The 13095-nt window shown below is 37.4% G+C and overlaps 1 protein-coding gene across 1 annotated transcript in view; it reads left to right on the top strand.

The window, feature by feature from the left end:
- WDHD1 (WD repeat and HMG-box DNA binding protein 1) overlaps positions 1 to 6596 on the top strand; it is a 32650-nt gene extending 26054 nt beyond the window's left edge. The window contains exons 23-26 of the mRNA XM_026670265.2: positions 76 to 234; positions 1439 to 1569; positions 1689 to 1824; positions 5416 to 6596. Coding sequence (XP_026526050.2) covers positions 76 to 234; positions 1439 to 1569; positions 1689 to 1824; positions 5416 to 5619 — 630 coding nt within the window. The 3' untranslated portion in view covers positions 5620 to 6596. The remainder of the gene's footprint in view (positions 1 to 75; positions 235 to 1438; positions 1570 to 1688; positions 1825 to 5415) is intronic.
- Positions 6597 to 13095: the final 6499 nt, after the last annotated feature.

Here is a 13095-nt window from a genome sequence, read left to right on the forward strand (position 1 = left end):
TACCTTACTTTTAAGTAAGATATTTTTGAAGTCCCACAGAGGAAAGATGAGTTCTTAAATCTCTTGCTCCTATAGGTATCCAATAGCCAAAAAGATGCATTTGTTCACTCGCCCAATATTCTGGATAACCTGACGAGGCTGCCTAAGAAAAATCCCACGATAAATGGTCAAGGAGTTCCAAACAAGAAGAGTCCAATCATCAAACCGTTGATTCCCAAGTCCAAGTCAAAGCAGGTAATGGATTGGACCTCCATTTTGTTTTGTGGAAACAGAGCTTGGCAAAGTTACTTTTATCAGGTGTAGCAAGTCTTAGGAATGTAATGAAAGCAGAAGGACTATCCAAAGACTGATTGGCAGGAAAAAAGATTGGAAAAGGTGGGGCAGGATACTGGTATCAAATGGACTTCTCTTTTTTGTTTCCCTGTCAAGTTTGAAAAAACTGGTGGTAGTATTAATTAAGTAGAAAAAGGAAATTTGCTCTTGATGACAACTCAGGAAATGTTTATAAAATGGCCCAAATAGTCATCCCCCCACCCCATTTCTTTCCCTGTCATGCAGTGGCTGAATAAGAAAGGTAGGCAAGGGAGTGAAATAGAATAGTGCAGTTAGAAATGGCCCAGACATGATGTTTAATCATTTTAACTTTGTTTAGAGCACATAAAAATATTAATGATATACCATATATTACGTACTTGGATTACTCCAAGTATATACAAATACTCTTAGTAGCATACATTTTTTGCTTTTCAATTACTGCTTATATACTGTTTATATTTACTAGAGCCGGTTTGGTCTAGTGGTTAAGGCACCAGACTAGAAAGCGAGAGGCAGTGAATTCTAGTCCCGCGTTAGCCATGAAAGCCAGCTGGGTGACTGAGCCAGTCATTCTCTCTCAACCCAATTAATCTCACAGTGTTGATGTTGGGACAATAGGAAGAGGAAGGTGTGTTGGATGTGTTTGCCACCTTGAGATATATGTAAAAATAATAAAGGTAGGATACAAACAAGTAAAACATTTCTCATCTGAAAGCTGTTGAGAAATAAACCTCATGAATTTTTTTTTCTAGTCCTAGAGACTTTATAGAAGCTGCACTTTAAACAGTCAGCAATCAAGAAAATGGATGGACCCAGAGCAAAAATTATTTTAAATTGAATTAGAATAGAGTTAACATGCTTACTTTCCATTTAAATCCTAGTTTGCTGCACTGCTTAAATCTTTATTTCTTTATCTCACTGTCTCCTTCCATTGTAATTAATATTACTGCTTCCAAAACTATTGAGTAAAGAATTACTGCAAAATATTTTCCCTTAGGAGTTAGGTGGATGCTTCTTGCTTAAATTAGAGCTTCTTGCTCTGAGAACCTTAAGAGTATGAAATGCGATATATAAAGCAGCCGTTTACGATGAATTACTAAAGTATATATATTTCATTGCTCAGCCTGCAGCAACTGCATTTTTCCAGCCCCGAGCACTTACTACTGAAAAGAAAGCCAGACAAGATAGAGAGGAGAAAAATGAAACTATACCGTCTGAACTTCAAACTGTGACTGAGAACAAAGATAATAAAAGGTCAGTGTGCCAGAGTCTCATTGTTATTTTGAATTGATTCTGCCTTCTGGGAATAAAAATGTTCACAGGTAGCATAAAGCTTTTATTTCAAATCTTTTTCTCATCTGTACTGTATTTAGGCCAAAGACTGGATTCCAGATGTGGCTAGAAGAGAACAGAAGCAGTATTTTATCAGATAATCCTAATTTTGAAGAAACAGAAATAATAAAAGAAGGCATGGTTCGATACAGAGGTCTATCTGCTGAGGAAAGGATGGTAATGGAATCTTCTTCTGGAGGATTATGCCTTTTTTACCATGTAAAAATGTACAGTAGTCCTCAACTTACAACCATTCTTTTAACAATTGTTCAAAGGTACAACGCCACTGGAAGAAGAGACTTATGGCCGCTCCTCACACTTAACAACTGTTGTAGCGTCCCCACAGACACATGATCAGAAGTCAGGCGTTGGCAACTAGCATGTATTTATGACAAGTGGCAGGATCCTGGGGTCACATGATTGCTATTTGCAACTTTCCTAGCCAGCTTCCAACAAGAAAAGTCAAAAGAGGAAGTCAGATTCATTTAATGACTGCATGCTTCATTTGAAAACTGCAATTGTTTGCTTAACAATTGTGGCAAAAAATAATAATAAATCAGGCACAATTTATTAATTTATTTATTTTTTACTTTTGAACAAATTTTATTCAGTTTTTCACATTAAAAACAAAAATCTCTTTAGTGGACAACATATTTCCGGGTCATCACCTTTACATACAAATATGACAGCAATTATACATTCATATATGCATATTTAATTCTGTTATTACCTTTCCCATTCCAAATTTTCAGTAAGGAGAGAAACAAACACATTAATTCTAGCCTCTTTCATTAATCTCAATCAAAACATCTTTTTTTTTTCATTTCAATTATTTCAAATATAATCCTTTAATATTTATTTTAAAAATAAAGATAAACAATATTTGTTTGCCTAATAATAATAATAATAATAATAATAATAAAGGTTACCAATGTCTCTCCTTGCTTTTAATAGTCTATATTAACTTATTAATTTAGTTGGTTCTTTAGTCTGTCATATTTCCTTTCCATTACACATTCTTTTTATAAAATTTATAAATTTTATAAATTCTAGATTAATACAAATTTTAACACTAAAGAAAAAAAACACAAGTATAGGTTCCCCCCCTTTACTAACTCAATGATTAAAATATACCTTTATTCCCTCATCTTGATTCCCAATAAACCATTAATTTTAAGAAGTTACAATAATAATCATTACATCTTTTCATTTGGATTCTGCAGCATATTTCCCCCCCTTAAGTTTTAATAAAAGTTATCAGTATCTATATTACCCTGTTTTCTAAATATTTTTAATTGCAGAAATATTCTTATTACCCCTTGTCACCCTGCAGAATCCCCTTTTTAATTCATCAACCATTATCTCTGAAAAAACAATTTCTTTTCAACATTCTACTATTTCCGTATTTCTTTATTTCATGCACCTGTTTCTTACTGCTTCTCCTCTCCCTCTTTTCCCCATATCTTTTCTCATTCCAGTTTATATCCCTCTCTTTCTTAATATCTTCCTTTCCCCTTTTCTGCTGGGTCTTTCTGCCTTTCCCGACTTCACAGGTATTCCCCCTTTTGATTGCCTTCTTAAATCTCAACTTTTTAACCTTCCTTCTTTCCCCACTTCTTTGTAGTGTTCTTTGTGTTAATTGTCTATTTAAAATGTCTTCTCCTTGAGTCGACTTCTCCTCCTTCTTCTTGTTCTTCAATCGCCATTTCCATTGTTTCTAACACAGAGCAAACACTTTCCTGTAGTACACTTTCCTGTAGTAATTCTCTCATATTTTTAAGTTCCATTTTTAATTCCCGAAGAGATATCATCATTACACACTCTTGTATTTTATGATTGTTAAAGTCCACAAAAAAACCACTTTTACTTTCCTTCTTTCTTCTTTCAATTTTCTAAAGTTCTCAATTATTCCAGCCGAGGGTCTATACCAAAAACATCAATCAATCCCACAGTCAGTCTTTCCTTGCTTTTTTCTTTATTCTGGTTCTGCTTTCACTTTCTAAGATTCTTACTTTGTTTCAATATTTCTTTAGTGTTATATCCACACAAGTTCATTCAGAAACAGGATGCTTTCCCTTTTGTTTGAGCTCAAGTTTTTGTCAAAAGGTGGCACTCTCCATTATACAAAGTCTTCACCTTTTTCCCCTATTTTTTTGTTTAGGGTTTTTCAAACCTCAATATTCCAGCACAGTCCAGTCTCCAATTTGTAAACTTTATTATTATTATTTTTTGACAATCTTAAGTCCAGCTTTATTTTATGCCTGTTTATTGCCAAAATATTTTAGTCCAATTTAGTTAAATCTTTAGTTCCGGCTTCTTCCTTTCCCGGTTCGAAGCCCCGCTCAGCTGTCAAAAATATTTTCTTATTTTTTTTCCTGTCCCTTTGTAATTTCGCCGCTCACTTTTCTTTTCTTAAAAATTCCATGTTACCTTTAGCCGCAGAGTCGCGGTCTACGGTCCGTCAGCAAGTAGGCTCTGCCTTCTTCCCACAATTTATTAGTTTATTAATAAGCCTTGCTTACAAGCAGAAATTCTGGTTCCTATTGAGATTGTAAGTTGAAGACTGCATGAATTCTTTTTTTTTTTTCACTTTTCCTTAAGTCACACAATTTTACAAGTAAAAAGCAGGAAGTAGAATGTAGTCGTTCCCCCCCCCCCCTTTTTTTTTTTTTTTGCAGAGCTATGTGAGGAGTTCCTCCTCTGGATGCATATTTGACTAATAATCCATTTCGAACATATTCTTGCCTCTTCTCCAAGAAGTTTTTTTCTTGTCCATTGTGACTATGCAATGATACTATGTAGAAATTAAGCAAAGAGAGTGATTGGCCAAAATTATTCATTGAAATTTATAGCTGAATGAAGATTGAATCTGATTATCTCTAATACCTAGTTTCCCCGAAAATAAGACCAGGTCTTATATTAATTTTTGCTCCAAAAGACACATTAGGACTTATTTTCCTGTTAGGGCTTATTTTCAGGGAAATATGGTGCTAAATGCATTTCTCTGGCTGATAATCTTAACTGGAGCTTATTTTTAGGGTAGAGTTTATATTACGAGCATCCTGAAAAATCATGCTAGGGTTTATTTTGCAGTTGAGTCTTATTTTCAGGGAAACTACTTCAGCACTAACCTTGAAACCACACTCAGCTGAAGTACTTGAACATGTTGCAATGAAAATGTGCAAGGCCATCTCGTGCCATTGTTTAGTGCCAGATCATTCAGCCACATGGTTTTATTCTTTTTGGACCTTATTTCTGGAAAATTAAGAATAATTTTGTCACCCTTGTAAAGGCTCAAAATTGACATATTCCAGTATAGTTCCATTGCTAGTGTCTTCAAAATTATTTTTGTTGTTGTTTAGTCACTAAGTCATGTCTGACTCTTTGCTATCCTATGGACCGTAGCACGCCAGGCTATCCTATCTTCCTGTAGCCTTTTGTTATTGTCCATGGGAATTTCTTGGCAAGGATGTTGGAATAGGTTGCCATTTCCTTCTCCAGTGGAGCACATTTTGTCAGACGTCTCCACTATGACTTGTCCATCTTAGGTGGCCCTGTGCACGGCTTAGTTCATAGCTTCTTTGAGCAGTACAAGCCCCTTTGCCATGACAAGGCAATGATCCATGAAGAGGCTTCAAAATTATAGTCTCCACTATACACATATATAGGAGCTTAATATTTATGGGAAAGTCACATTAATGACAATATTATACTTTAATCGCAATCATAGAAGTGTTGCTGTTTTGTTTTTGTTTCCATTAACGTAAGGTTTGGACTGAGAAAGCCAAAGGAAGAGACACCAGTGATCCATCTGAAGGGAAAAAGCGAAAGCGTCCAGAGGACATTAGCAATAAAGAGCAAGAAGGCCAAGAACAAAACTCAGAAGAGGATGTGGGCTCTGCTAAAAAATCCAAGGGATTTAACCAGTCTACCTTCGCAAAACTGTCAACGTTTGCATATAAGCGGAGTTAAACAAATATTTTACCTGTCGACATTAGCCTGTAATATTAAAACATTTCCAACAGATGGATAAAGACTGTTCCCCTAAGGAAATGTGCTTCTGTTTTGAACATTCAAGAAAAGGAAGTTTGTGGAAACATGGCTATGAAGATATGCAGAATACATGAATATAGAAATGGAGGTTCAACAATACTCTGGAGCAAAGGTGACCTATTCTGAAGCTCTGTGAGACATTCTGTTCCTGTACAAGCACATCCTTAATAGTTGTATAGCTGAAGTTATAGCTTATCTACATTGTATAGGATAGTTAGTAACTAATTTGCCTTTATAGGTGTCAAGGTGTTACTGTTGTAACTGTAGAATGGGCTCCAACCGATATATGTTTGTGACTGAAAGCCAGATATTCACTAAATTGCTACTTCAGGTATCACATGTGGTTAGTGCTTTATAGGTCACTAAAGCAAGAGAAGGTAGAATGAAGCATGGAGAGGAGGAGACGTGATTCAGGAGATGAACTGTGTGGTAACTTGATACCCAGTTCCAGTTTGTTTTCTCCATTTCCTCCATGCCCAGCATATAACAAGGATTGTTATTTTTTCTGCTTCATTGTAAGCTGAACTTAATAATGGAGCCAGCTCATTATTTCGTTGCCATTCAGGTAAAACCCTCTAATGGTTTGTTTCATTCAACTTCCATTCTAGAAAAATCCACAAAGAATGTATTTTAGTTACCTTGGTTCAGATTCCCGCCAGACTGATATCTGCCATATAATTCATATTTCACTCCCAGACAGCATTGTATTCTAGAAGCTACATCAAAGCCCAGTTTGGGGGAGGATCCTAGTCCCTGGGCATTAAAAGATATCCTTTAGTTCTATGTAGCAAGCTGAAAAATCCCAGGCTCAGACTATTATGCCATTGTTCTCCACGTTTTATAATGTTTTATTTTTATGTTACTGGTCATTTTAAATAAAGCAAGAGCCTTTTTTATTTTGGCTATTGAACACTTTATTTCCATTTTCAACATCTTTCACAGGTAGTCCTCACTTAGTGACTAGAATTGAAGCAGGCACTCCATTGCTAAGTGTTGCGGTCCCTGGGGAAAAAATCAATTTCCAATAAGTGCAGTGGCTGCAATGGACTTAATAATATCACCTTCCATTTGGTTGTTAGGTAGGTGAATGCAGTCATTAAGAAAAACACTGCATGATGACAAGTTATGATTTTATTTCTATATTCTTCATTAACTCTGCTTGTCACAAGCCAGTTGGGAAGAACAAAAATGGCAGTCAAGTGACTGGGACACTGTGCCAATTGGAAATGTGTGCCAATTGTGAAGTGTCAATAGTAGCAATCATGCAACAGGGTATACTCTTGTCATAAATGTGAGGGATTGGTCATATTTTTTTTATACTGTTCCAACTTCAAATAGTCACTAAACAAATTGGTAAACAAGGTCTATCTGCATTGCAACTGCTGCAGAGAACTAAGATGCTAGTTTGTGTAATTTATTTCTTTTACCTACATTGCTAGAAGTAATTGTACTTTAGTCATTTCTGAGATCAGGAACATGATAGTCATTTTCCCCCAGAATAATTGTCACTGAAAAAGTTCTCAGATGGTATCTCTCCTCACACTAAGAAAACAGTTGCAAAAATTTTGAAATCCCCAAATTCCTCCAAAACCTTTTAAACCAGCCATATAATTGTCTTTACTTCTAGCCACCCGAAAATGCTGAGAATACATTGAGAATGCCAGGTGTTCCATCCACCTGACCCAAAGAATAAAGTAAAAAGAGTTCACTGAGTGGGCTGAGGCAAGATTTCAGTACTTACTACTTAACACATATTGCAACCCTCATACCAGGCAAGTTTAAAAAAGGAAATATGAATAGGTATAGAGACAGACTAGAAGGCTTAACATGGGATTTAATGACAAGAATTGCTTAAGATTTGAGCCATTTAAATCTGTTAAATAAGATGGTGAAATCTACAAGTTCAAGCAAAGGAAGGCAGAGTGAAGCAAGAAAGTTTTATCCAAGGGGAAATACTAGTCTTATCATCAATCCTGTAGAGCAGGGGTGTCAAACTCGTGGCGTCATGGTGTCATATGACATATTGGGACTTTTTCCCCCTTCGCTATACCGAGCGGGGGGTGGGGCCAGCATGTGACACATCTAGCCTGCAGGCCGCGAGTTTGACACCCCTGCTGTAGTAGAGCATCCATTTTGCAATTTTAGCTATGCTAGAACACGAAAAAACATCAGATGGGCTGCACAGAGAGGAAAACATGGAAATTCAGCAGTCTGTGTGCTCGATAAGAGTGAAAGTGTCACACAAATGTGCTCTTACAATGCTCTCAAAGCAATAGTTCCATGTGAACCACAATTATGGCACAGGATTTTTGTTTATTTTGTTTTCTTGTTTTATTTATTGGTTATATGGTTATTGTAAGCTTCCCAGAGTTATTTAAGATTAGGTGGGCATATAAATCTTTTAAATAAATAAAGCTAAATGGGAAGCCTCGAATTTAACAAAATAGAAATACAGAGCAAATAACCTGCAGTAAAAGAGTTCAGCAACATATCTTCATGTATGAGAAAAGCATTTTTGGATTTTTCAAGCAGGAACTGGAAAGATTCTCTTAAGTATTGGACAGCCACAGCTAAATCACGGTACATGCATTAATCAGTGCTTCAACTCAACAAGGCAGTTTTCAACTGATACACGGACTGCAACCAATACAGCTTTATAAATTCCTTTTGAGAAGCAGTTTGGGAATATTCTGTTTATTCTTTTTTGCATCATTAAATCAAGAGATGCGCATTTGGTCAAATGAATAATGAGTAATATACATGTAAAAAGATTTATTATTACATTATCCTGCCTTTATAAGTAACTCAAGGTCATGAATATACATAATTCTCCTTCCTCTTCCTCTTTTTCCCCACAACTTTGTGAGGTGGCTTGGGCTGAGAGAGAGTGACTGGCTCAGTCACCTAGCCAGTTTTTATGCCGGTGAGAGGACGAGAACTCACAATTTCCTAGTAATTCGCCCAATGTCACCCAGCCAGTTTTCGGGCCTAAGGAGGAACTAGAATTGACAGTGCTGGTTTCTAGGCCAACACCTAAACTACACCACACCGGTGTCAGATATTACCTTTAGCACAGATAAGTGGGAATATAGATTTCTGCCTGAGCCTTAATTGGTAGTTCTGCCAATCGAGATAGGCTTTAATGTTACAATGGAAATCAACACCTTTTTCTTCCTGAGTTAGCACCTTAGTCTAGTATTTTTGAATGCTGCCAGGCTCCATTCTTGTGGAACATCACTTTCACCTAATCAATAATATCTAACAGCAATTTCTGCTGGACTGAGGTAATCTAGGCATTTGTTATAAACAGTGTATTGAAGTATAAATCACTTCATCAATACCAAAATAATTTGTCCAAATATAAACAAATAGGGAAATGCATGAACACAAATGGATCCATAAATTGAAAAGCAGGCCTTTCTTTTTTTATATTTCTCTTCTTTTTTCTTTATTCAGATGAATTTCGAAAGATGGTTGTTTTAAAAAAGCAGGAGTCCTTTAGTAAAACTGAATAGGCTCTATGCCAGAAATGTTAAATTCCAATTTCACCTGTACTATAAATGACTTACTTAAGGCCACTGTTGTGCCTGCTGCAAATTGTCTGGAATCAAATATCTCACCATGGTAATATAAAGGTTACTGTGATGATTACAGATGAATACTTTCTGTTAAAGCAATATACAAGTATAAACATTTTTGTAGCCAACTGAAATATTCAGTTGGGAGTGGAATTCTGGTCTTCATTAAAACTATATCAACGTTCATGATCAGTGGTGGAATTCAAATTTTTTTACTACCGGTTCTGTGGGTGTGGCTTATTTGGTGGGTGTGGCTTGGTGGTCATGTGACTGGGTGGGTGTGGCTTAGTGGTCATGTGACTGGGTGGACGTGGCCAACTTAATGTCACTCACATCAAGGGGTGCCTCACCTGGCCCCTCCCGTTCCAGCCATTCCTTGTCACCCAGCCTCAACTTATCTATATATATAAAAATGTTGTTCACCTTTTTTGACTTTATTATCTGCATACTATAGATGTACTTTCATGGACCACTGAAAAGAAGAAATGGCTCACATGCTTTACTCAGGAGTGATATAGGCAACAGGCTTTTAAGGGGCTGCCACAAAGAAAGGGGGGGGGAATGTATTTTCCAAAGCACCAGGAGGCAAACAAGAAGCAATGGATGGAAACTGAACAGAGAGAAGCAACCTAAAACTAAGGACAAACTTTCTGACGGTGAGAACAATTAACCAGTGGACCTGCTTGTCCCCAGAAGTTCTGGGTGATCAATCACTGGAAATTTTGAAAAGACTAGACAGGCATTTCTCTGAAATGGTATAGGGTTCCCCCAAAAGTCCCTTCTAAGTGTTATTCTGACACCTTTCCCAGGACTTCTACTCAGAGTTTGGCATCCTCAGTTTTCCTGCCTGAGCAGGGGCTTGGACTAGAAGACCTCCAAACTCCCTTTCAACTCTGTTAAACACACATGTATTTATGCTCTGGACTATAGACATTGAATGCATGTAAACCCTGAAAAATATGTGGTAGCCCTGGGCAAAAGAAAGGCAGTAGAATCACTCTAGGTGTAGGGACAGTGTAAAATATTAACACATGATAAATAATGGAACAATTAAAAATAATAGCACAGAGTTTTCTCTGTCTCTCTCTCCCTATTTCTTTTTCTTTCTCTTTCTTTGTCTCTTTCTGTCTTTTTCTCCCTTTCTTTCTCTCTCTCTCTCTCTCTCTCTCTCTCTCTTTCTCACACACACACACCCGTCAGCCTTCATTCCCTCTCACTCCAGGCACCTTACTCACAAGGGGAAGTGAATCCAGCATTAGAGAAGTTCTGCAGGTAAACGGACTTGCATTTGAAGCTCCTGCAAACTTCCCCATGGCTGGATTCCCCCCCCTCCCCCAGCGTTCTTTCCCTCTCCCTCCAGGCACCTTACTCACAAGGGGAAGCGATACTTCTAGTGTCCATGAAGAATCCAGCCTTGGAACAGTTTTGCAGGTTAACGGACTGCTGCTCCGCCCACAGTCATGTGTTTTCAAGTGGTTGCTTGAAAATGCATGGCTAGGGCGGGGGAGCAGTGCTCCTTTAAACTGGGGCAGCGAGCATCGAGTGGGCAGGGCAAGCGAGTGAGCGGAAACTGGGTGACTGGGTTGGGGGCATGGCCAGCTAGATGTTGCTACCGGTTCAGCGACCCACGCCAAATTCTTGCTACTGGTTCGCCCGAGTAGGTGCGAACCGGCTGAATAGCACCTTTGTTCATGATTTTTTTTTTTTTTTTGCATCTGTTAGCATTATTTTATTTTCTTGATGAATCTAAGGAGAAGGGAGTTCCATTGGACAGGGGCTACCATAGATCAGGCATCTTTCCTAGGCCTTGTAAGATGGCAGCATTTAAGGGAAGGGACTTAAGAATATCTGTCAGGGATACTTTAATTTGGATTTGGTTATTGATGTTCTATTTTTAAAATTGACTGTATTTAACCAATAAATATTAGCAATTCAACAGCCCTCTGAATAGCATTTGATCGCCAGGAATTTTCTTTCCTTGAAGCAACAAGATACACTGGACCTAGAAACAAAAGTCTTTAACATTAGATAATAACCTTTGCCTTGGATAAACATTATAGAAGAAAATTTGGTCACGGAGAAAGATATTATTGACCAATACTGACTGAGAATGCTAGAAGCGGTTGTAGTACTTATGGTTCCCGGAATGTGGAGGGTAGGACATCAGGGAGAGGGAAACTTCAGAATAAAGCAAAGCTCAATATTTGGCCTTTGTTTATTGATTAAACAAAGTTCAGTAATATTTGACCTTAAAGCAGCCACTACTCAGAACCCAAGGTCAAAAATCTGGTACATCACAACATGCTATGTTTCCCATAAGTCACTAAACTAAAAAATGTATAATGCAGTCAAACTCACAATTTGAACTGACATAGTTAAAAGGAAAAGTGTGGTGTAGTGTAGTACACTGGTTTGATGTGGTTGTTAAGATGCTGGCCTAGAAACCAGGATACTGTGATTTCCAGAGGCACAAAAGTCTGCTGGGTGATTTGAGGCCATTCTCTCCCAGCCCAACCCATCTCACAAGGTTGTTATTGTGAGGAAAATAGGTGAACAAAGAAGTGTTAAGTATGTTTGCTACCTTGACTTACTTATGAAACAATAAATGTAGGATAAAAATATAATAAACAAATGAATTAAGTAAATACATATCTAGGATTGACATCAAAATTCTTAGCAAACACATACCTCAGTTAATGACCTGGGAATAATAAATGCTGCAGCTTTACTGAATGAGTCATTGGGGTAGTGACATTTGAGTGGAAGATGTACTGAGGCCCCAACAAAATGTTTGTTTCTAAATTTGTAGCTAGTATACTACTAAGGTCTCACTGTGACTACAGAAAACACAATTTTGAAAACAGGAAAGCAGCTGAGAAAAGTCAGTTTTGATTTTGGGGAAGACGGAAATAAAAAGGGTAAAAGTAATCAAACACCTTTTAATTTCTAAGAACAGGCTGGATTTTGCTACTCTATGTTATCACTAACAAGAATCATGGGCGAGGACAATATTAATTATTTCTATAACAGTTCCTGCTGTAGAACATTCTCTGCATTGTGAGAGAACAGCGAGAGAACATACTTAATATGAAAAAAGGAAATTTAGCTGAAACTAATTCTGACCACCTTTCCCATTATTGGGAAAGTGCTGGAAAAGGACCAGAGAACAGACCAGCCCTTCACAATAACAATGTTCAGGTGACTGTTGCAGTTTCCGGGCTCATGTGATCACTTTTTGCAACCTTCTGACCAGCAAAGTCAATGGGGAAGCCAGATTCACTTAACAACCATGTTACTAACTTAACAACTGCAGTGAGTCACTTAACAACTCTGGCAAGAAAGGTCATCAAAGAGGGCAAAACTCACTTAACAATTGTCTTGCCTAACAATGGAAATTGTGGGCTAATTGTGGTTGTAGGTTGAGGACTCCCTGTACTCTGCTATCCATGCCCTTAAAACATGCTCATTTTGCTTTTTTTTTTCTCCTTGGAAAAAATATGATAGCAGCAATGCTGAGTTTTAAATGGAGAGTTAGTATGATGACCCATAGTCTCTCAAAATAACCCAAAACCCAAAACATATATTAAAGTCCGGTAAGGCCTTCAACTTAACTTCACTGTTTTATTAGGCACAGTTTAAAGTCACAAAAGTAAATAATGAGGCAAAAAGAAAACCAAAACAAACCGCATTGACGAGAGTTCCGAAGCAAGCCAAGATAATTAATCATACATTCCAGGAAGATAACTGAGGAGAGTCCATGGGAAGAACGCCAGCAAAGATAAACCTCTTTCAAAGTAAACACTAAACTTTGACTCCA

This window comes from Notechis scutatus, chromosome 1, assembly GCF_049901735.1.
Source record: "Notechis scutatus isolate UNSWTSFEM ecotype Mainland chromosome 1, rNotScu1.2, whole genome shotgun sequence".
NCBI lineage: Eukaryota > Metazoa > Chordata > Lepidosauria > Squamata > Elapidae > Notechis > Notechis scutatus.